The sequence below is a fragment of the Anopheles merus genome, chromosome 2L (genome assembly GCF_017562075.2).
Source record: "Anopheles merus strain MAF chromosome 2L, AmerM5.1, whole genome shotgun sequence".
Taxonomy (NCBI): Eukaryota; Metazoa; Arthropoda; class Insecta; order Diptera; family Culicidae; genus Anopheles; species Anopheles merus.
This window is the reverse complement of record NC_054083.1, coordinates 17,522,930-17,547,094: the sequence shown is the minus strand read 5'-3', so window position 1 is coordinate 17,547,094 and position 24,165 is coordinate 17,522,930. Positions and strand designations below refer to the sequence as shown.

General features: G+C 47.8%; 1 protein-coding gene across 2 annotated transcripts; it reads left to right on the top strand.

The window, feature by feature from the left end:
- LOC121592431 (unconventional myosin-XV-like) lies at positions 1-21,381 on the top strand. 2 transcript variants are annotated; one of them, XM_041913857.1, is made up of 6 exons: positions 1-104; positions 7,325-7,512; positions 8,689-9,782; positions 11,685-16,035; positions 16,107-16,356; positions 19,809-21,380. In XM_041913857.1, exons 2-6 carry the CDS (start codon positions 7,387-7,389, stop codon positions 21,008-21,010), a joined length of 7,023 nt encoding a protein of 2,340 aa, XP_041769791.1. In that variant the 5' UTR covers positions 1-104; positions 7,325-7,386; the 3' UTR covers positions 21,011-21,380. The 2 variants fall into 2 exon arrangements, with proteins under 2 accessions (XP_041769791.1, XP_041769792.1); XM_041913858.1 differs by lacking the exon at positions 1-104 and having other exon boundaries at positions 7,342-7,512; positions 19,809-21,381.
- The last annotated feature ends 2,784 nt before the right edge of the window (positions 21,382-24,165 follow it).

Sequence of the window (24,165 nt, the reverse complement as noted above, 5' to 3'; positions counted from 1 at the left end):
AGCGAAAAATTGAAGAAGAGTTTGACGACCCTACTACTACTACACACACACCCCGTGAGAAGAAAGTTGGCGGATTCGAAAATCCGCTCTGCCATGCCGTACATGTGAGTGTCATCAGCAAGTTATGTGTTTTTGTGGGTGTCGTTAATATTTGTCCCGGGAAAGGTTTTGGTAAAGCGTTATCATTTGCTGTTTTCCGGACGAGAAATGGCTGCATGAGCTGTCTTTGGAAGTGTGCCAGTTGAAGATTCCATCCGGAGTTTTCGATCGTGCGATCATCATCTACTAACGCTTCGCATGGTCTTGCATGAATCTAACAAATGGTGGCGAAGGGATAGTATAGAGTAGTAAGCGTGGTGGAAATATTTAACAAACCTAAGGTGTGGAAGTTATAAAAAAAGTCACCCAGTGCCACCCCAAACGGATTAGATCCAAAACAAGTGACGTGACAAATTCTTGTATAATCTCCCTTCTCCAAACACTTACACACATACACACACGCATGTATCCATCTTTTTTAACGGGGGCTGAAACGGTATGCATGATGTTGCTACCCCTTCTATGCTGTGCTCTCTCTAACGTCTTGTGTTTTACCTGACTGATCGCTCGATCTTTCCCAGCGCTCCTTTTCTCCGCTGCTTTAACTTGTGTATATGTACACACACATAGCGGACAGCGAAAGAGAGGGAGCGAGTGAAGCCATCACACACATACACACATGGGCCCAACGCAAAGTAACAGTAGAGGAAGGAGAGATGCGATAGCAAAGAAGCAGAAAACAACGATCGATGTAAGCGGGCACTCCCAGCATCCTAGCCTAGCCGAACCACGTATACAGCGAGAAGCGAGAAACACATATATAAACAGAATGGAATTCCATTGAAGAAATTGTTTCGTGTCTTGTGCCACTTTTGCGCCAACACTACTAGGCGGCCCCCTCCATCGCTGGGTGGTGGCTGTCCGAAGTGGCTGGAATGTTGCCGGATCGGTTGATGCGCATGCGAAGCGCGTCGGGGCCGACGGGGAAGAGTGCGAACAGCCGCGTGGAAGCTTTCCAAGTGAACGTTTGATAGTGCGCGCCACTGATATGGAAAGAAGCGGAGAGGGCAGTTTTTTGAGTAATATCCTTTTTTCTGCCTTGATTGAACTGGTTTCGGCAGCTTGCGAAATGATTCCGAATCCCTGAAACACCCTTAAAGTTCGTATGGAAACGTCACGGCATCTAAAACCCAGTCACTCGGGGTGAAAAGGTGGAATGTGACAAGGTTCCTTTTTTCGTGTGTATATCTCTATGAGTGTGTGTGTATGTGTGCCGAATTTTTGTCCCATGAACAACGCACCAACGTTGTGAGCAAATACGGACCGCTCTAACCCACACCTCCGTTCACACACCCGTGCAATCGATCGATTTCTACACCGTCGCGCAATCATTAGACTTGCGCGATGGTGGCAGCGACGAACCTGCTGCTGGCACGGTCGCGGAATCGGGCGCGGCATGGTGGCGGCACCCTACATTTTGTCGTGCACGCAAATCGGTCGCGCAAGGACTAGAACCGCGGGTAGGCGCAGCACCAAACGAGTTGGCACCGCGTTTGGTGTTTGGCAATCGTGGCCCGATGGTGGCACGCCATAAATTAAGCCGTCATAAATATGTACACCTTTAAATGGGACACAGAACGCGGCCGAGCACGCTGCTGTTGTGTGCAGAACGATGCTCTTGCGAAATGGATATTGTTGGTAAAAGGGTATTCATTAATGCGTACCATTTACTTCCCACTTGATGAAAGGCGGAATTTTAATTGGAGATGGGTGTAGCAATTTAACTTCTTTTTTTAGCTATTGGAAAATGTCATCATATATTGCTAAAACACAATTCAAATATCAACAAAAAAACCGCGCTTAAAAAGCGCATAGAAACCGCTTGCTATCATGCAGCATTTCACCACATTCCTGCTAATGAAATCGTTAGTAGAAAGCTACAACTCCATGTATAAAGTGATGTCAATCAGCACATCATAATTGTTTCTGTACTCGTACCGGCCATCTTCTAGCGATGGTTCCATGCTTTTCAAGTATACCCCCGTTGTAGCATGTGCCTATGTGTGGGGTGCTACTTCCTACCATTTTGTTATCGTACGTGTGCACGTGCTTGGTTGGTGAAATCATAAGTCGTTTTTGTGTTTTTTTCTTTGTAAAGACTTTCCTCATTCCCATACCCAAAAGATCAATATGCAAATACCGAATCGCTTCGCGTGCCCCAACATATGTGTGTGTGTGTCGAATACAGCCAACACAGCCACCGTGGTGGCGTGGTTGACCTAGACCGTGGCGAAAGTTCCCTACTGCTACCGCTGTTTCTGTTTGCCGATTTGCCTTGACTCTCAGGTCCATGCATACGTTAACAGGTTGCGAACTAGCACCACCACCACCCGTAGGTAACACGACCCCACATGAGGGGGATGCAGAAACGGGAAAACATCGTGACACATAACTGTGTATGCGGGCCATGCCCAAGGGTAATAAAAGCTTGTGTATGCGAAGCTTATCACAATACACGCATGGCGATCGCGTATACAAAATACGTACGTAGAATAAACATCATCCCCAACACGGTCGTGGGCTGTCCTGGGAAGGGAAAAGACAACTCGCGCTTGAAATGAGGCGCATAATTTGAACCCCTCTTGTCAAGTACGTGGTATTTGGATGCTTTTTTCGTTTTTAGTAGAAATCACAGCCCGTCCAAAAATTGGACAATGGCCGTCAACTGCCTCGGGGCAGTCCAACTTACACCGGACGACGGTTCGGTATGCAGGCATTTCTATGCAAATGAAAACAAACGTGACCGTGTGGACACTTTCTCTTTATGTGTGACACGGCTGGCTTGATTGAATGGCAGGCGGGTAGGATCGAAAGCTCGAGCGAAGATCACCGATCGGCGTGGAGATTCGATGGTTCCGGTTTTTGTTTTTTTGGTTATCTCTTACTCAGTTTCAGTGTTTGTCTCCTTCTCTCTCTCTCTCTCTCTCTCTCTCTCTCTCTCTCTCTCTCTCTCTCTCTCTCTCTCTCTGTGGATGGCACAGGTGCCTCGCTAATGGTACGCCCTGCCCATTCGTGCGTCACGGCCAAGGTTTTAATTGGAACGCGAGCGGAAGGAATGTGTGTCCGTCTACATTTCGGGGGGAGGTCGGATGTGCTTTATTTCATTTCATTTCATTTTTCCTATTGCTATGTTGTGCCACAGTTTTTCCACGGTGTGTTTTCCGTTTGGCGGTACCGTTTCCGTACCAGCAGCGCGGTACGTCCTTGAACTCGGGCGGTGCACAACAGCATGTGCACAACAATGGCGTGTCGGTGGAGCTGAAATGGAGCGCTCGGGCCTTTTTTCGGTATTATTTGTTGCAAATCGCTCTGAAAGATATGACGCCGATAAAGTACCAATGGCACAGATATAGGCTTTATGTTGTTTTTTTTTCTTTTTTCGTCAATAGCAAGGCGAAGTCGTAAAACGTTTTGCTGCTTTTAGCGGCTTAACATTGAGCGTTTCTTATTTGTTGCGCCTGCAGCGACTACGCCCATCGAGATTTATTGGGTGTCAAGTGTGGAGTGGCTTTTGTTTCACTTTTACTCGTCGATCGGTCGTCGTCTGTAACTAATTGCTAGTAAGCTAGGATGTGTATGTGATGAAGGCTTCGCTAAACCATTTCAAGGGTTTATTTGGCCTCTGTTGACCAAAACTTGACATTGGTTTATTAAAAGAATTCAAAAACATGCTCCAAATTTCCCATTCACTTTTTTTCTTATTATTGCGTACGTTGTAAAATAAAATAGAATTCAATAACATTGCAATACAACGTAGAAGTTAAATTGGATGTTAGAAAAAGCACCAGCAGCAAAACAATGATTATACCACAGTGCACCACCACCGTCCACTCCAATGTTACAAAACGGTGGCTCGGCAAAGCAGTACCATAAAACACTATTTCAATGTTTTATTTATCAGTGCGATATAGAAATTATCTAATTATCTGCAGCTACTCAAAACACTCCCGCGCTGCTCCGTGATCGTGGTAAATATGTTCACAGGCCGTTACCCACCCTAACGAGCGTACCTTTAACCGCTCGGTTTTGTGGCACCGATAGCTGGCCGATCGGACAGTTAGATAACTCCGCGCGGCAGTAGCAGTACAAAACAATAAACAGTAATTGTGGACATTGTTTGCATCTGTCCCGTGCATTTCATTCAATTAGAGCTAATAATGTTGCAAAATGCTTTCGATCCCACATCCCGCCTTTTACACCCAACCCAACCCCCCCCCCCCGGTACACAAACAATTGAAAGAGTTTTGCGCTTTTTCCTCCTCTCCTCTTTTTTCTTTATTTCCTTCCACTTTCCACAGGCACCAAACATTGACGCACCCTTTTGCGTAGTTAGTGTCGTCCCTCCCGAAAAATCTCCAGCTCACTAAATTGAAAACTGAACAGACCAACAAAATAAAAAGCACACTGATTGTTTTCCGTTCCTAAAAATGTTAAAATCTAGATTACGAAGTTTCTCTTACTTTCCGCCCGATTCACAAGCTCCGGCGGGCGCGAACCGATTGCTGAACAGCATCGATTTGTATGGACGGTCGTAGTTTTCTCCAAACAAAATCGTTGATCAATTTGCACTTCCCTTCCCTTTGCCTCTAGTTGAGTGGCCTCATTAACGGGCTGCGGGCCGATCTGGCTAGCGCGAAGAGCCGGTCGCGGGCAGTTGTGTGCTGTTCGACGCGTTTAGACGCGGTTTCAGGCTCATCTGCTTATCATGCCTATGCCACATATTCATGCGAATGCGCGATTAGCATCGGTTCTGCAGCGTTTTGCAGTGGTTGCATACATACAAAAAGTGCTGATATTTCAATCAATTAGCTGCCTAACTAAAGGGCGCAAGAAAGTATTTTGTCTGTTTAGAGGATCTGTTTAAAGGTTTATCGTGATATTTTTCGTAAATGCATGTGCACGATGTGCATGATTTTTTAAAAGAGCAATTAAAGCTAACAGGCAAACAAATATTTGCATGCGTCACAGTTGTGATCATCGTGTGGTTTATGATTGTACATATGCATATCACGCCATGGGCTTGGAGGAAAAATAGCATGCAAAACAGAGGAAAAAGTAGATAAGGTTAATGAACTGACCAGTGTGAAGCAAGTTATTTGCTAAGCCTTCTTCTTCTCAACGTGTAGTAGTAATTATACCTTTCTTAAATGTTGTACTACAAATTACTGAGTATTTACGTATTATCTTGACTGTTCCTATTCCAAAAATAAGCAGTGATAAACTATAAATGCTTGTTTGGTGACTCCATCGGTAGCTGAGATATATCTTCATGTTCATGCTTTCGAATGCAATGAGTTTAACGTTGCATAGGTTTAGAAAATGGATCAACTATTTTCTGCATTGGATCAAGTTTGAAAATCAATAGCTAAATATCTGCTTCATATCTGTTTTTATTTTTTCCTTTAGCAGTTATTGTATGCAAGGCTTAAAAAGATATCTCTGTTATTTCGTTGCCATTTACTTTGTTATTCTTTGATGAGATTTTATTTCACTTCTCTGCCTATGGGCTTGGTTGGCTTATTTTATAATGCTTAGCAAAAATAGCATAGCACGACAATCGGTCCTTCGTATGACGGACTCGTTTCGTTCGAGATTTGAGATCGTTACGAACACGTTATTAAGGTCATAAGACCTAACGACTTTACTACGAGACCTCTCGAAGTTATGGTACTAGGAACTTTGTTGTTTGTAGTAATTCTGCCTGATCTGAAGCCTGTGAAAAATTTGATTTGAATCGTTTGAAGCACATACGAACACATACGTTAGTATATCACAAAGATTGAAGATGTCCGTCTTGAGATAATGAAAAAAAGCCCACTCATTCACATACCTATACACCTATGAAATATTATGTGTCGTGCGTTCAAGATAAACTGATGTTTATTTGCTGAAATTAAAAGGTCAAATGGATCCGATAGAAATCCATGAAAGCGAATGCTCCCACAAGGCCTTCTACAAGTTTCGATTCTTATCGCACGTTTTCCACTTAGTATAAACTAACTATTTGCTTTTGTGCCAGAAAAAAAATTACATGGTATTTTTACCAATATGAAGATACGAACAAACTTATGTATCCAGTTTGTTAAGCTCACAAATAGGGCTAAATAAGGTTAGGTAAGAGTTTTGAGGGATGAAAAAGCAACTAATAGCTTTATGCTTAGTTAGTATATTCGCAAAAGGAATGCTTAGCCCAATCGATATTGTTTACAATTACATGTTCACATAACGCACATAGACCTACGTTTTGTTTACTTATTCAACGATTGATATTGTAGGTAAAGACAGAAACTAGAAAAAATATAGAGATTTATAAATACAACGACCATAAAAATAAGCAAACATTATCTTAAACTCATGTTTTATCGTCAAATGTGTTGAAACTTTAAAGATTTTATCGATTTTTATGTTTTTTCATAAAATTAAAACATGATTTTTTCGTGCAGTTTTGAAAAGTTCGGGTAAGACGGACACCTGATATGGGAAAGATGGACACCATAAAGAGTGAGATGGACACCTGTAGAAAACGTTGTTCATACTTCGCAAGGCCCGAATAGAAGTGACAGTGCCTAATTGAGGGTTTACGTCGCCCGAAAAAGTATTTACGGCGACCGATAACGCTTTGACGACGCCCGATTGGCTAGGTAAACCCTTTAAGTAACTTGAATAAAGAATCATGCAATTGTTACACTGATTTTCGGAATAAAAGTGTTTTTGAATATGAAACAATCTCGTCCTTCGCATGTTCGGCAAGATTCTAGAAAAATTTCATGATGATCAAATTTTAAATCTAACACTATTCGGATGTTCTATTTCTGTGCATCAGCCACAATAAAACTCTATTAATATTATGTATGTGGGTAAAAGTGTTTTTATTTTATATCTGATAACAAATAAAACCTTTCAAAACTGTATATACAAATATTTTCTACTAGATACAAAAAGGTTTTAGCTCCAACATTTCAAAATTGTCCCTTATGCCACATACGCAAGGGTTGTAGGGCACAAAAGACTACGTTTTCGCTAAGCCCCTATATTGAACTTTTATTTATCATTTCATAAGCAATGCTCCAGATTTAAGTTGACTTCACATTACTTGATGTGTTGAGTGAGTGGTTAGGTGTTAAAAGATATCGATAATAGAGTTACATTACACAATCAACTAAAAAATCGAAACCTTCTATTGCTACACTTTTACAACATCTATTTTACCTCTTTCTTCACGCAGGGTTCGTTTAACCTAGTGACATCGAACATACAGCAACGGTATCAAAGGTACAACCGGTCACCATGGATTGGTCGACGGGCGATCTGGTGTGGTTCGATCCGGGCCTCGGCCACCCGCTGCCGGGGGAGATCCAAGAAGTGCATCGTGCCGCTCAGATGATCATCGTGCAGGCACTTATCAACGGCAAGGTAGGTAGTTTCCAAACGCGCGCATCATTACCCATGTAAGTTTGACGCGAGCGGCGAGGGGAAAGGCTCACGCACGTATTGAGTGAGCGGCTTGCAAGAAGATGATTAAGAAGAAGAAGAAAAAGTAAAGTTGGCAGCAGTGCAAAATGCAGATTTGCGATCAATTTGAGCCTATTATGCTGTTCGCACCTACGTACACACTGCACAAAAACAACTACAAAAAAGCCGTTTTTTCTCGTTTTCCAAACTCACTTCCAAGAGATTGTTGTGTTCGTGTGTGTGTGATAGTGTGAGTGGCTTCTCGTTTGCTCTGTTGCGACTGCACGCGCAGCAATAGGAAAATTGCAACTGCACCCGACGACCGCTCATACTCGCGTTTACGGCTGGTCAAACTAGTTTCAAATGCGTGCGCGCAACTTTTCCACCCGATCGAGCGGGTGTTCGGGTTTTTCTTTGATACGGGTACGAAAAAGAGCATGTTCCTTTTGCACCATCGGCTGCACGGGTGTCCCAAAGGGAGTGCAAGAGCGAAACGGTTGCAGGCAAGGTTGCACTCTGTTGCAATTGCACATCTCTCTGGTTGGTCTAGCGTTGGCGGCCCGAGGATGCACAGTTGCACTGGAAACATTATCACGAACGAAAGCAAAAGTGAGTGAGTGAGCGTTGGTGCGCGCATGCAGTTGACCTTAGAGTGGAGCTGGAAAACTCCTGAAGTTTGTGCGAAGTTGTGTGCCACACGTGTCATTTTCCAGCCAACACAGTAACAACAGTTGGTTAGGCTGGAACACGTATCTCGGTAGTAAATTCCGTTCCGCTTCGGCACCGGCACGGTTCTGGATGCGGACGGTTAGCTTCCATCTGGAACCATGGCAAAGAGGCGGCACACCCTCGCCGAGTCAGTCGCTGTCCCTGCTGCCGCAGCGAATCAAGCGCCGCCAGCGGCGCATGGAAACGGTCAGTGAACTTTCTCCCAGCGAGGGAAAAGAAAGTTTCGTGCGACAGCAACCGGCCAGAATCAGGAGACCGCCACGCAACAAGCTGCTGCCGGACGACGTACCACCGAATGTATGAAGTGATAAAGTGTGAAACCTGTACTTTTAAGACATGCCAAAGTGCCACCTCGATGAAGTTGTTGATCGTTTGTTTTTTGTTTTGTTTTCGTTTTTTTGCTTTCAGCCGCAAACGTTCACTCTCGGGCCGAATGAGGGAAACATACGCGCCCGGCAGGATCTGGGCAAGACCGGCGTGGAGGATATGACCCAGCTGGAGGACCTGCACGAAGCGTCCTTGCTGTGGAATCTGAAGCTGCGCTACGACAACGGGCTGATCTACACGAACGCGGGCAGCATCCTGATCGCGATCAATCCGTACAAAATGTTCCCCGAATCGTACGGCATCGAGATGGCCAAGCTGTACTCGGGCCGGCCGCTGGGCACACTGCCGCCGCACCTGTTTGCGATCGGGTCGGCCGCACACGCGGCCCTCCCGTCGCCCCAGGTGGTCGTCATTTCGGGCGAGTCCGGCTCGGGCAAGACGGAATCGACCAAGCTGGTCATGCAGTACCTGGCGGCGGTCGTACCGGGCGGCGGTTCCGCCTCCACCGTCATCACCGAGCAGATACTGGAGGCCGCCCCACTGCTCGAGGCGTTCGGTAATGCGCGCACCGTGCGCAACGACAACAGCTCCCGGTTCGGCAAGTACCTGGAGGTGTACTTCAAGTCCGGAGCGATCATCGGTGCCAAGATCACGCAGTATCTGCTGGAGAAGTCGCGCATCGTCACGCAGGCGGCCGGCGAGCGGAACTACCACGTGTTCTACGAGCTGCTCGGCGGACTGGCCGAGCCGGAGCGCATGAAGTACGGCCTGCTGGAGGCGGACAAGTACTTCTACCTGAACCAAGGCGGTTCGGACTGTGCGCCGGGCCGGATGGACTGGGCCTCGCTGCAGAGTGCGATGCAGGTGCTCGGTGTCACGGAGAGCGAGCGCGAGGGTATCGTGAAAGTGCTGGCGTCGGTGCTGCACCTCGGCAACGTGTACTTCCACCGGCGCCAGCTCCGGCACGGACAGGAAGGGGTCGAGATCGGGTCGGACGCCGAAATCAAGTGGGCGGCCCATTTGCTGCAGCTGCCATCGGAGGGCATCCTGAAGTCGCTGACCTCGCGCATCACCGAGACGCGTTCGGAGCGGCTCTACACACCGCTCGGCATCGATCAGGCGCTGGATGCCCGAGACGCACTGGCCAAGGCACTCTACTCGGGACTGTTTAACTGGTACGTACATACTGGCAGGTTGTTGCTCGCCTAAACGGTAGATGGCCGTGAAATAGCTTCTAGATCATAGCTTGGCATACTTAAAAAAATAATGTCAGATTGAAATTTCTCAGAATTCAATTCTCACCTTATGAAATGGATTTTTATTCAAATTTATTATTTCAGTAACACTAAAACATGCGAATGAGTGATGTCGCTATTTGAAATGGCTGATAGACATGAATGTGAAATCAAATTGAAATACACCTTTCTGTGCCACAGGCCTTATTACAGGATTTCCTATTGTTTTTGGTTGTCTCTCACACTTGTTTGGTTGGTTTTGTGCTCGTTTCACGATTTATATTTTTTTATCGTTATCACAATCTTTCAAAATCAATTCAAATGTTTCAAATAGATCTAAAAAATTGCTCAATAAATCCTAAGACAAATTCCAAAAAATATTCGGAAATAATACAAAAATGTTTGAAAACAACCAAAAACCAAGGAATTACTTGTATCCCGTGTGGCCCGCACCTGTAGGGTTTCAGGGTTTTCCAAGTCATTTTCGAATGTGTTTATCATTATTTCTTGCCTCCTAGATGTTTTTCAGCAGCTGTCCAATGGTGTATTTGCATCATAATAAAATTTCAGTTCTTACACATGATTTTCAACAAATCACACATAACTATAAATCTTCATCCAGCTTGTAACTTGTTGAAAATCATGTGGAATAATTGAAACATGATTGTGAAAAAATACAACATTTAACTGCTGTCGAAAAACATCTTGCCTGCAATGAAAAATGTCGTAGACGTTGGAAATTGACTCGGAAACCCCTGTAAGACACTAGTGAATCCCAACAATTGTCTCTATCTTTCACCATACTAAGCTTATAGGTTTTTCCGAGTGAATCCAATTTCAAGTGAGTCCAATGTCTACAACATTTTTCAATGCTTGCGAGATGTTTTTCAACAGATGTCAAATGTTGAATTTCATCACAAACATTGTTCAGGTCTTTCGCATGATTTTCAACACATCACAAGCTGGACTGAGTTTGGCAGTTCTTTGAATTGAATGTATTGAAAATTATGTGAAAGATTTGAAATTTTATTATGATGCCTGAATAATACATATTAATGAATAATGCTGTACACATTAAAGATTAGCTACGAAAACCCTGTATTTCTCTGCCATGAGGTATTTATAACTAATCATTCATAGATGTCTGAATCCGGCCAAAGCAACCAACTTTAGTTACCTAGACAGGATTCGATTTGTTTTTTTTTTTAATTTTCACGGCAAATATATTGTCCAGGACTGACTAACCGGCTGTGTTACTGAAGTTTCGAAAGTCTGTATAGGCCGCCATGTCCGCCTAGGATGTTACGCCAAATAGAAGAAGAAGACATCGTCATGAACATCTTGAAATCAACATTTACATTTATTGTCAAGGATGCAGCACAAATCTAGAAGTAGTTTTCACTTGTTTCATTGCTAGTAAAAAATGGTCTGCTTCATACATCTATAGAATACCCCGAAGAGGTTTTCTTTAGTTTTTAAAACTATAACGGAAAAACAAGACCTTTCAATCTTTTCACAAGCCTTTCTAGATTCAATATTTTCTGCTACTAATTACTAATTAACTGAAGAAACTTGCGTTGCAATATTGCATGTAGTCTCCAAATGATCCAAATTGTTTCAATATTTATCTAAAAGGAACCATTCTTTTTGAAGTTGAAATCTGAAGAAAGACGACAAAATAGTTCACTTTACATCCTTATATTTCACTTCCACGAAAGTTAATAATGTTTCGATGGGTCACATGAACTAAGCTTGGACCTTACCGACCCCTGCTCTAGATTTGGAGCTTTTGTTGTAGTGCATTAGTAACATTATCCATCCGTTCTGCCCTTCACTCCCCAGGCTTGTGCTGCGGATCAACTCGATCGTGCACCGGGGTGGCACGCACGACGCGCAACGGCTGTCGATTCTGGACATCTTCGGGTTCGAAGATTTGGCCGAGAATTCGTTCGAGCAGCTGTGCATCAACTACGCGAACGAAAGCCTGCAGCTGTACTTTAACAAGCACGTGTTCAAGTTGGAGCAGGCGGAGTACGCGCGCGAGCGACTCGAATGGACCAACCTGGAGTGGGAGGACAACCTGCCGGTGATCCATCTGCTCGCGAAGAAGCCGGTCGGCATCTTCCACCTGCTGGACGACGAGTCTAACTTTCCGCGCGCGAACGATTCCAGCTTTCTCGAGAAGTGCCACTACAACCACGCGCTGAACGAGCTGTACTCGAGGCCGCGGGTCGGCGCGCAAGAGTTCGGCATCACGCACTACGCCGGCCAGGTGTGGTACTGCGTGGACGGGTTTCTCGAGAAGAACCGGGACGCGCTGCGCATGGACGTGATCGAGCTGCTGAGCTCCAGCACGGAGCCGCTGGTCGGCGAGATGACCAAGCAGTTGCGCGCCCAGCGGGATGTGGGCAAGACGCTGCCCAAGGGCTCGAACGGGCGCTTTGTCACGATGAAACCGCGCACACCGACGGTGGCGGCGCGCTTCTCCGACTCGCTGCAGCAGCTACTGCAGTCGATGGCCAAATGCAACCCCTGGTTCGTGCGCTGCGTCAAGCCGAACAACGACAAGCAGGCCCTGCGCATGGACATGCCCTGCGTGCTGCAGCAGCTGCGCTATCTCGGCATGCTGGACACGATCAAAATCCGCCAGTCCGGGTATCCGGTGCGCCTTCGCTTTCAGCACTTTGTCGAACGGTACCGCCATCTGATGAGGACGCCGCTGCCGAAGGGCACCCCGTACCGGGAGCTGTGCCGCTTCGTGCTGGACGAGCTGCCGGGCACGACGACCGAGGGGCCCGACTTCCAGCTGGGCGCAACGCGCGTATTCTTGCGCGAAGCCCTCCACCGCACGCTGGAGGCGAGCCGGGCCGACCGGCTGCGGCTGGCGGCCGTCACGATCCAGCGCACCGTGCGCGGCATGCTGGCGCGCAAGAAGGTGCAGCGCGAGGTGCGCGGTGCCGTCACGATCCAGCGCTACTGGCGCGGGTACCGCGACCGCAACCGGTACCTCACGATCAAGAACGGCGTGGTCAAGTATCAGGCCCTGTACAAGGGGCACATGCAGCGCAAGCGGTACGCCAAGCTGAAGAACGAACTGAAGCGCCGCCGGGAGGCGGAACGGCTCAAGAAGGAGCGGACGGCCCAGCGGCTGGCCAAGGAGCAGGTGGAGCGCGGTTCCGCCGTACCGCTCGACATTCCGGCCGAGTTGGCGTTCATCTTTTCCAAGTCGGAGAACTGGTCCGGCCAGCAGAGCGATCGCAATCTGGTGAAGGTGGTCGGAACCGTGCCCGGGCCTCCGTCGGCGGCCGATCTTCCGCCCGACCTGGATCAGTTCGCGTTCGGCAAGTTCAGCTCGGTGTACTGTAACGGGGTCAAGCTGGCACCGCGCCGTGACATCATCAGCGCGCCGTTCCTGTCGCGGGCAGCCGCCCGCGACCAGGACTTTAAGGACGCGATCGCCATCTTCAAGCTGATCATCCGCTGGACGACGGACGCGACGATGGATGCGAATCGGGAGAAGATCCTGGCGGACTACATCGTCCACAAGGGGCTGTCGTCGCGCGGGCTGCGGGACGAAATACTCGTGCAGATTTGCAACCAGGTGTACCGGGCGGACGAGGCCGCGGCCGAGAAGCTGTGGACGCTGATGTCCCACTGTCTGTCCGCGTTCCAGCCGGGCTCGGCGTTCAGCAAGTACTTGATCAAGTTCATCGTGGACAATGCGCCCCCGAACACGAAGGAGCAGATCTTGAAGAAGTTGCTGCGGAACGCTAACGCCGGCCAGACGAACCCGTGCCGGCTGTTCCCGCCGGCCTGGCTCGAGTGGCGCGCCTCGTCTCGGCTGGCAGACACGGCGCTCGGACTGAACCTGCCCGACAACAGTGTGCAGACGGTGGCGGTCGATTCGTGGACGACGTGCGAGGAGGCGGCCGCCCTTGCCATCTCCTCGTTCGGCATACCGAACCTGGGCTGGACGGTGGTGATCGACGAGTCGGACCAGATGACGGACTCGTGCGGGCTGGACTTTGTGCTCGATTTGGTGGCGGAGAAGGAGCTACCGCCCGCCTTCCCGGCCGTGCGAAGCGATATACTGCGCTGCGGCAGGAAGGGTGGTGCGCCGAGTGCCGCCCCCGGTACGCACGACTCGGCGGCCGAGCCGAGCAGCCCCAAGCGGCCGCAGGTGCCGCCGCCCGAGCCACCGTCGATGAAGCGCAGCTCGCACGAGATACAGCTCGTACCGGTTGCGATCGGCAGCGGCACGAAGAAGCACGAGCCGGCCGAGTACGGTGGCGGTGGTGGTGCCGCCTCCCGCCACCACATGGAACCCTCCAGCGCGGGCAGGAAGACGTCACACGATGTATCGCTGTCGCGTCATAAGCTGCGGGAAGAGCGTGCCTTCTACGAGGACAAGAGCCGGTCGCGCTCGCTGGACGATCTGCTGGCGGGCGAGGCGGACGACGCACTGCTGGCACCGGATGCGGACGAGCCGGAAACTTCGCTCACGCTGACGCTGGCCGAGAACCGGATCGGCAACAAGTACCGCTCGGTGGACACGATCGCACCGCTCAAGGAGCAGCACCCGCGCTTCGTCAAGTCCCAGTACGCCGGCAAGCGTTCGTCCGGCTCACACTCGCTCAAGTACGCGGAGAAGTCGGAGTTTAGCGTACGCTCGTCCGCCATGTCGGACACGAGTGAGGCACCATCGTTGGCGAGTCACGTGCGACGCGTGCGAGTGCCGTCGCAGGCATCCGACGTCGACCAATTTCTGGACGATCTGTTCAGCCCCGTGCTGGACGGATCGCTCGACGAGCTGTCCGACGCTCGCTCCCTGGCGGCAAGCATCCGGGGTGGAGCGCAGTTTGTGAGCGAGCTGCTCGCCACTGTCCGTACCGACCGCTCGCTGACCGACCTGGAGCAGTCGGCCGTGCTGGCAAGCGCTACGCAGGGTGGCACCACCCACCAGGCGAAGAATGCCACCTCGAACGGGTTCACGCCGAGCGCGCCGAACCCGATTGCGCCGCTGTCACCGCCGGTCAGCTCGTCCGGATCGCTGCTCATGATGGGCTCGGTCAGCCCGGACGTGGTCATGCCGGTGTTTACCATCCCGCCCGGTGTGGACAGCACCGCCTACCAGCAGCAAATGCAGCGCGCCTTCCTCCAGTCCGCGATGGCTCAAAACATCCAGATCCAGCAGCAGTTGATGGCGCAAAACCAGGCCCTGCAGACGCTGCTCACGCAGCAGGACGGGGCTGGCCCATCCTCCTCCTCGCCGCCGGCCAACCCGGGTGCCGCCTCGCCGAAGCATGGCGGCGCCACCGGCTCGCCCACCTCTGTGCAACATTCGCCCATTCGCAAGATGAGCGCCAAGGCCGGCGGCCGCAACGATTCGATCGACCGCCCGATCGGTCCGCCCGCCACATCCACCTCCTTCTCGGACATGCTGCGAAACCGCAAAGACTCGTCCTCGTCCAATCTGATACCACCGCCACCACCGCCACCGCTCCCACCACCGCTCGAGCTGAAAGATCCGTTCGAGGTGCGCCCCTTCCTCGATCCGTACGGGCGGGCGAAAACCGTGCGCATCGGCAAATGGCGCTGGCCACCGCCGCAAGGCGTCACCGCCAGCACCGAAACGGAGGAAACGTTCATCCAGTTCAAGATGACGCGCCAGAGCAATCGCAAAACGACGCCGCAGTCGCAGCACAGCAGCAGCAACCTCGACTCCCCGATCGGCTCCCCGAACGGGGTCGAGTGGGAGGAGTTCGAGATCGACCAGAAGCTGCAGGAGCAGGCGGCACGCGAGGCCGATGCGGGCGGCAAGGGTGCGGGAGGCGGCGGCCAACAGCCGGGCGGTGCGGCACGGACGGCCAAGCGCAGCTTCGACATCGGGGCCGATCGCCCCGCCCCGAACAGTGTCGGCAAGCTGAAGCTGAGCAACGAGATGCGCCAGCGGCTGGAGCAGGTGACCGCGGGCCACTCGGTCCGCTCGTCCAGTGCCAAATCGGACCGGCCCGAGCGCACGCCGGCCAAGCTGGAGGACACGCGGCGCATGATGCTGGAGCAGCAGCTCGGCGGCATGAACCCGCCCGGTGGTGCCAAGTCGCCCGGTGGCGATGCGGTGCCGTCGGTCAAGACGCAGGTGCAGCGGATGGAGGCAAGCAAAAAGGGTGCCCCAGCAACGGCCTGGCCCACGGTAAGTGTGGTTGTGCGGTTGCGCGCACTCAGGAAGAGCTGAAAGTGCTGATCCTGTTTGGTTGATTTTAGGTTTTGCCACCAGCACCACCCGGGCCGGCACCGCCACCACCGATCAGACCGCCGACGTCTACTCCACCGGCTCCGCCACCACCGATCCACGGCAACATGATGGCCGCCCAGAACGCGCACCAGCAGAACCAGTCGGAGATTCCGTCGTTTGTGCAGCGCCAGGAGCGGGACACGTTCGGTGCCAAGGATAGCTTCATGGACTCGTGGGGTCGTGCCGAGGCAGCCAAGCTGGATCTGGTCTACGAAACAAGTAAGCATTCACTCATTTCCGACAAAAGAACATATTTAACACTTCTTACAGCTTTATGAACTGTTTTCACCTATCAAGTGGTGGCGTCACGATGATTAAAAAGAGCTAGTAAGTGATTTTCAAAGAATCAATGGCGCGATTGAAATCAAATTACTAGTAGACCAGGTTGAAACTTTAAAAAACATCGACGACAAATGTTCATTAGAGCTACACTGTCGCCTTTAAAGTCAATACCTAAGAATTTTTAGCCGGTCTCATGGTACAGTCGTCAACTCGTACGACTTAACAACATGCCCGTCATGGGTTCAAGCCCCAAATAGACCGTGCCGCCATACGTAGGACTGACTATCCTGCTATGGAGGGAAATCAATAAGTCACTGAAAGCCAACCCCACAAGTGAGTTGGCAGGCCTTGACCGGCATCGGTTGTTGAGCCAAAAAAGAAGAAGAAGAAGACCTAAGAATTTAAGATACTAAGACATCTTAGTCCTAGTTGGTAAATTGATACTAAGTCTGGTCAGCAAATCTGGAGGGGTCAATAGTATCCGAAAACAGTTTTGCCATAAATATACGCAGGGCAATCCTGCGACGATATTTTAATGATTATATTCCCGACATTAAGCACCATATGTGATACGGAGCATAGCTCCAGGTTTTTGTTTGTTTTCTAACAAGCGAGGATATTGTCTTTAATGACACAAGGTTAAGGGACTTTAGCCATTGACGATCAATTGCGGTAGTTGAGTGACGGTTAACGAAACCTAGCATTTTATGGTCTTTGCTCATCCTGTCTAATATGACTTCTTGCACGTTACGCAATATAACGTTTGCATTAAAAAAATCAGCCGGAGGTAGGCAAAACAAAACTAAGAGAGATCATTTCTTTCCACGAGCAAGGTAATTATTTAAGCTTTCTTGCAAAAATAAATCTACGACCATGCGAGCAGCCTTTCGTGAGCTATCCGGAATTTTCGCCGTGGCGAACTGAGACATGCGTGGAGGCATGTTGTGAAGATCTACCTCTTCCTCTCCAGTTTTCGCGACAAATTTGTTGGTGTAGAGCAGTGATGCAAACTCGTTTTGGGTCGCGGGCTGGATTACGGTTCAAAATATTTTCGCGAGCCGCAATTAGGCGGTGGTGGGGGTGCTTTCAATCGGCAAAAATCATTAAGGACTTATTCTTGGACCTAGAATCTTATTTACATTTTTTTTTTCGTAGCCTCCAATAAACAGTTCATGAAATTCATGAACTTATTCATACTTTACTTCAGTGGCGGTCGTGCATACTCGGAAATTTTATAATTCACATTCAATTGTTCCAGATATTTGCTATCTTTAAGGCTACCTGGACATTTCTTTAAACTTCGCATATTGCCTTCACACAATAACGCATGAAGTACAAATGCTGCATTTTGACAATGGTAATAACTAATAACTATACTTCAAAATGTATCTTTACATCGTCAAATATTGGCTAGATATGTGGCCATTTTGTTGACGTAAGGAGTCGACTACCAACACACAGTTGACCTCATACAGTTCTTACCTTTTTTGAGGGCTTGGTTTTTCATGTTTTTTAAATATATCGACCTGATTTTTGTAGCAGCATAGCTAAAGAATATCCTCATCAATGAAGTGAAGAAAGTGGTCTTCCAATTAATGGCTTTCGAACTGTCCAGAAAGCCCCAAAGTCAGAAAATTCGCGAAAATATTGGTAGTCTGACTTTAGAGTGCTCTCAGGAAACAACTACTGAAACACTTTCTACATGCCATCTTCACGGATACCTTCCCAAACAAGTGTCTATGTACAACTTACTTCACTCTTCGAACTTAATCGAACTATTAAAACCGAATGTTGAAACCTTCTTCCTCAGTGGATAAACATTATTATACCCGTTTTTCTTATCTTATAATTTACAATTTATTTCTGCTTCATTCAAATAACTACCAAAGTTCTTCTCGGGCCGGATTGAGAGTATTCGCCGGCCGTATGTTTGACATGTTGGTCCAGAAATTTTGGATGGAACGCAGCTCGGGGATTTTGGACCGGTTCGCGTACTGGGGTGTCTTATGGAAGTTCAGTCGAAATTCACCTAAAATGCATCGAGTTTAGCGTCACTGCATGCCGCTAAGAAGCCTGTGGACCCGATTTTTACTTCCTGATATGTTTGGCGATCATATCTGATTTCACTGTTTGGCGGGTTGCACCGACCTCGCGGCCAAACTAACGCCGCGATGTTGCCACTTGTCTCTCGGACTTCAATTTCAGCTTCCTTTGGAACCTCAAGTTGCTCAGGGTCGTCGGCCATTCGGTAGCGGATTTTCATTCGGTGCTCTGATTGCTGTCTAATAGTGCCAAGATATTGTAGATGGAGAAACAGGCTTATACGACGTCCACAAACTGCCGCACGGAGTTCGTTTTGGACGCTACGGAGTGCCGTTGTTTGATCGCGCACGCTTCTAAACAAAGTTATCTTACTTTTTTGGTCATCACGGTTAGAGTTGATCGAAATTTGTGTCAAAATATATAGATATATATGATATGTATAGATGTATATGATAGATGTGTCAAAAATTTTCCAGGAACTCATAGGTTTAAAAACGTACAATCTGAATAGATTGATAATGCGAGAGAAAGTTTGTGAGTATGAAAATTGTTTTAATGCAAACGTAACAGGCGGACGTCCTTGTGAAGCGCCTCATAGCTTGCAGTCGAATTTCACAGTACGTTTTTCACGAATTTAGGAAATGTACCGTATTTTTCAATTGATGATCATCAGAAGTGCTGCATAATGTCATGAGCCTCGCGAGATGTTCACAAACGAAAACAATGAACATATCCGTGGAAGCTCGATGCTCATTGCTGATACACAATCAAAGTGTGCTGAACACGACATGTGAATTCTTGAGTCCAACGCGATACTCTGACTGACAAGCTTAACTGAATGCCGGCGCAAGCATAATCATGATTTTTTCTGGCTGTGAACAGTGCTGCCAAATGCCACTCTTTCAGTCACCAACACTCATGACTGAAACGAAGCTCAAATCAACTCACGTACACAACCAAGATGATCGGAAGTGAGACTCAAACAGTTGTTGGACTAATCACATGCTTGGTGACATTTTTTTAGCACCCTATTCTTTGTCGCTCACTTGGTCACAAAATTTTCTGTCTATAATGATCACGACATTCTTTAAATATACCTGGCTTGTGGTCCCTAGCATCTAAATGACCATGCTTTCGAAAGACTCATAGCGATTAATTTTTACGAAGAATTTCCTGTTTAAAAAATAGGAGTTATGACAGTACCGCTTGTGTTAATCTCATACGCTGAGGCTTAGCAAGGAGTGTTGAGCGATAAACTCGGTCGAACGCGACCTTCAAGTCTGTGTATATAGTATTTCCATCTGATGTAAGTAATTAATTGAGTCCGATATCTTTTTTTTTTGCAGGTTTCAAGAAGGAAATGATTATCGAACGCGAGCGATCCCGGTCAAGATCACGTTCTCGTGATCGGGAGAACTTCTCCGAATCGGTCTGGGATCGCTCGGAAGTCGAAGGTCCGTCGTCCACATCGAGCGATCCGCGCGATCGCGATCGTGGCGACAAGGAGCGGGAGGCCCGTGAGCGCAACTACGAGCTGACCCAGCTGCAGCGCGAGAAGGAAAGCAACAATGTGTTCCATCCGTCGTCCTACACGAAGGACAAGCAGCAGCAGCACCACCACCAGCAGCAGCACCACCAACAACACCACCAACAACACCAGCAGCAGCAGCAACAACAGTCGCAATACCAGCATCAGTACCAGCAGCAGCAGAAACAATACTCCGCGAACGCGCCGGGCTCGGGCATTGCCACCTTCAAGACGCACATGGTGCAGAAAAGTGTCCAGGAGCGGGAGCGTAAATCGTCGGCCGCCACCACGAACGGTTCGGTGTACAGCGAGAAGCTGGACGATGGGGCGATGGCTGATCCGCCCGCACCCGTCCTGCCGGTGCAGATGAACCCGTCGCTGAAGGCGCCGGCGGCCGCCTGTCTGACGTACAACCGCGTCACCTGGACGCTGCGCGTCCGCAAGGAGGTGTTCCGGCCGAGTGAAACGGTGACGGCACCGGCCGCACTCGATCTGCTGTTCAACCAGATCACGGCCGACGTATTCGGGGTCACGCCGTGCATGCGAATATCGCCGCAGGAGAAACGGCTGGCGGTCAATCTGCTCAGCAGCCACGGCATCACGGCAAACGGGCACAGCACCGCGAAGCAGCACGTGCGTGCCATCGTCAAGCGCCACGTGCTCGATATGGCCCGAGGCTGGCCGCTGTACTTTGCGCGTCTGTTCGTGATGAACGGATCGCCCTCGATCCAGGAGGGCACGCTGCTGGCCGTCTCGCATATGGGCGTGTATCTGGCAAGCAAGGAGCCCGAGTTCCTTTCGATTCAGCGCGCCATTCCGTTCGATGACATACAGAGTGTTACCACGTTGCCGCGGCCGCTCACGCTGCAGCTGACGCTGAAAACTGGCGCCCGGCTGGTGATGCACGCGTCGAAGGCGAACGCGATCCAGGTGATGGTACAGTCGTACCTCGCCGAGTACCGTCAGGTAAGGCTTGATAAATTTATTTTATGTTTTTGCTTCGTTTGGGGTTATTGCTGACAGAAAAAAGGTTTGTTTGGAACGACTCTTCTGTTGTTTATACATACAAGTCACGATCCACGGAATCGGGTTACTGTGTATTATTTACACAATTCGTAAGGTAAACTTTGTGATTGCATGTGAATGTTTTATTTATTGCGTAAGTTAATTTTTTTATATATTACATAACCTCAAAACATCAAAACTGCTGTATAAAATAAAATAAAAAAGAGCGAAACTAGTCTCGTGCAAGCACGTAACAGGATAATAGCGTTGGCATCGAATATTTACAAACATGTTTTACACTTGCAAGTTGATAACATTCGTCAATTCTACAATCATTTATATTTTTTTATTAAACCTGTTTTTACTTTCTTTCCCATTATATTTATATTTAATTTTTTTCTTTAAAAAGTTTTTCATACCTATTATTTTAACCCTAGGACACCATACAACAGTCTGATATATTTGTAATTTTCAATATAAGGATTGTTTTATATTTGTGCAACATCCTACATAATCTTTTTTTTTTGCTCAAAGCTAAGGCTAATATTCGTTCTTGCTCTGCCACTACCATATAATTACTTTAGTGTTATCGCTTTTTGGTTTTATAATGCGGCAGACTATTGAATTAAGTGAATTATATCTTTGCGGTGTATGAAGTGAATAAAATCATCACGAAGAGTTGTTTGGATTAGTTTGCGATTTAGCACTTTGTAGCAACTCATATTCATTCACTGTGAATTGGTATGGTTAGTGATGTCACTAACCGTTTTGTTGATTAAATATCGATGAGTTATTAAACTCTTAATTAATTAAACTTAACGTCCGCTCCACTTATTCAAAGAAGATGACATCAATTGAGACTTGAGTAGCTCTTTGAAGAATTGAATCTTGATAAATCATTTTAAACTTTGCACCGTTCCTCCCGAACAAAAAAAAATCCTTTAAAGCTAAGCGTCGATGCGGCAGGTATTCGTGACTTGTAGAGTACAAGAATAAAATAATTTACTAACCATTCTAACTCTAAATTAATTTTCACTACTGAGAGGTATTTTTCCTCATTAGTTTAATTTAATGTCGCCCGGAGGTGTTATTATGCAAATGACTATTAGTTGATAGACCTCTCAATTTTCTCCAACGCACTTTTAAAGCTTATCTATAATATTACATTCTCCTAAGGCAAAATAATCAACCATCTGATAATGATGCACAGCCGATACGTTCAATACTCATTGTCTTTAATTTGTTGAACAAAAGCGAAACCATTCAACAGTTTCCAATTATTCATCTGTCATAAAGCACAATCCTTATCCTGGCATCACGAAGCGAGCTAATTACCTCACATTAGTATGCACATTTTGCCACATTTTCACCCTGCTCGCCGCTATACTTTCGAATGCAGCCGCGTGTGAAATGCAGTCCTAACCAAATAATTATGGAACAATACCAGTTGAGTGCAGTTTGTGCCACGCAGTTGCATGCACATGCACGCCTTAAGTCTCCTATAACGCCCGGAATTATTCCATCCGACCGCGAAGGATTATATCATACATGTGGAATTATCATCTTTAAATACTCTCGCTCTGCCCATCCTTCTTCCAAATGAGCCATTCGTCGCGTGGCGTTGCCGATCGCGCTGGATCATCGCAGCCATCGTGCAATTCCCATGCATGTGGACGATTAAGTTATGTATTGGCTTCGTTTCACCTTGACGCGATCGTGAAGTTCATTAACGGACGCATTGAAAATTATTCCAGTCCGCGCAGAAAATAAAGGCAAGGACGAAGTGAAGACAAACCAAACAAACCCCCGGAGCAGAGAGCGGGGGAGGGCTTTTAAAACGAAGCGAGGCTTGTGAAGAAATCAATCGATGATATGTGCTGTGGGATGCATGGGGCAGCGCAGTAAAAGTGAGAAAGTTGGCAATTATCTGCATCCGGATGTGTTGTCACCGCCTGCACGATGCGTAACCAACTAGCCAGGCGGACACTTTTGCCGCGATGCAGCGTTAATGCTGTAATAAAAACATGTTATGGAAAGCCACCGAATGACGTCTGAAGCCATCCGATGGACAATTTGTTATCGTTAGTAACTCGCCAGCGCAATCTGTGTTGCTCGATAATTCTATGGCCATTTTTCTGGATTATCGTTAAAAAAAATATTCGTCGTATTTCTAAGCTTGCAATAATACCAGATTTTAAAGTCCATCTATTAACTTTAATCAAACGTATCCTCTTTTTGTCTGTAAATTTAATTAAAAAAACTTTCATATTTTAGAGTAGGTATATTGAATATCTAAAACCATTCATCATCATCAAATAAATAATAATCATACCTTCCTCTTTTCGGATGCTTCAGCATGCATTGCTATCAGTGGCATGGCCACATAAATCCTCAGCATGCTTTTCATACATTAACGGGTATAGTTCAGTTAACCAGCAAAAAAAAAAAAAAACAAACGATCAATCATTCCTACTTCTTGCAGTAGTTGCACATATGCTCACAACAAACTGGACAGCCATCGAAAGATCTAGGCGCCAGCAAGCAGGTGGAAGATGATACTGAAGATACAGAGACAGTTGAAAAAACGAGAGAGAGAGAGAGAGAGAGAGAGAGAGAGAGAGAGAGAGAGAAAATACTCCAATCCCAACTCACTCTTCAATCAAAGATGGAAAAGATTGTGTCAGTGGGCAAGCAGAAGCGAACGTAGATATCGAAGGAAACTTGTGAAAAAGAGCACCACCAAAGACTGATGGAAAACTCCGCATCGGCAAAGCAAAGAAAAGAGATGAGACTGTGAGATATTAAAAACGAGGCGAGAGACTTGAGCGGTGAAAGAAACGAACCCCCATACTTCAGTCTTTAGGAAAAGTCGGGGAAAAGTATCAACTGTACCGATCACTTCGGACCAAAGCTTATAAGTCTGCAAACTCTGGAAAGATGCCACACCAGAAGGACTGCATGTGTGTGTGCTGTACTTTCTCGAAGCTTCAAAAGAAATTGAACGCCTGAAAGCGTGATCCTACCACACTTGGCCGGAACAGTTCCGGTGGGGTCAGCCTCCCCGTGCCGCCGTCTCACAGATCGAATATCGTGCGCACACTCCAACGACGCCCGCTTCGCGTGACGGATAACGTCACCAAGATAAGACAATCCGCCGCCCTCATCCACGC

Bases quoted from the DNA above. Each gene is read 5' to 3' on its own strand.
- LOC121592431 (XM_041913858.1), top strand. From the start codon at position 7,387: ATGGATTGGTCGACGGGCGATCTGGTGTGGTTCGATCCGGGCCTCGGC. The intron at 16,036-16,106 runs GTAAGTGTGGTT...GGTTGATTTTAG, and splicing joins CAGCAACGGCCTGGCCCACG to GTTTTGCCACCAGCACCACC. The intron at 16,357-19,808 runs GTAAGCATTCAC...TTTTTTTTGCAG, and splicing joins GGATCTGGTCTACGAAACAA to GTTTCAAGAAGGAAATGATT.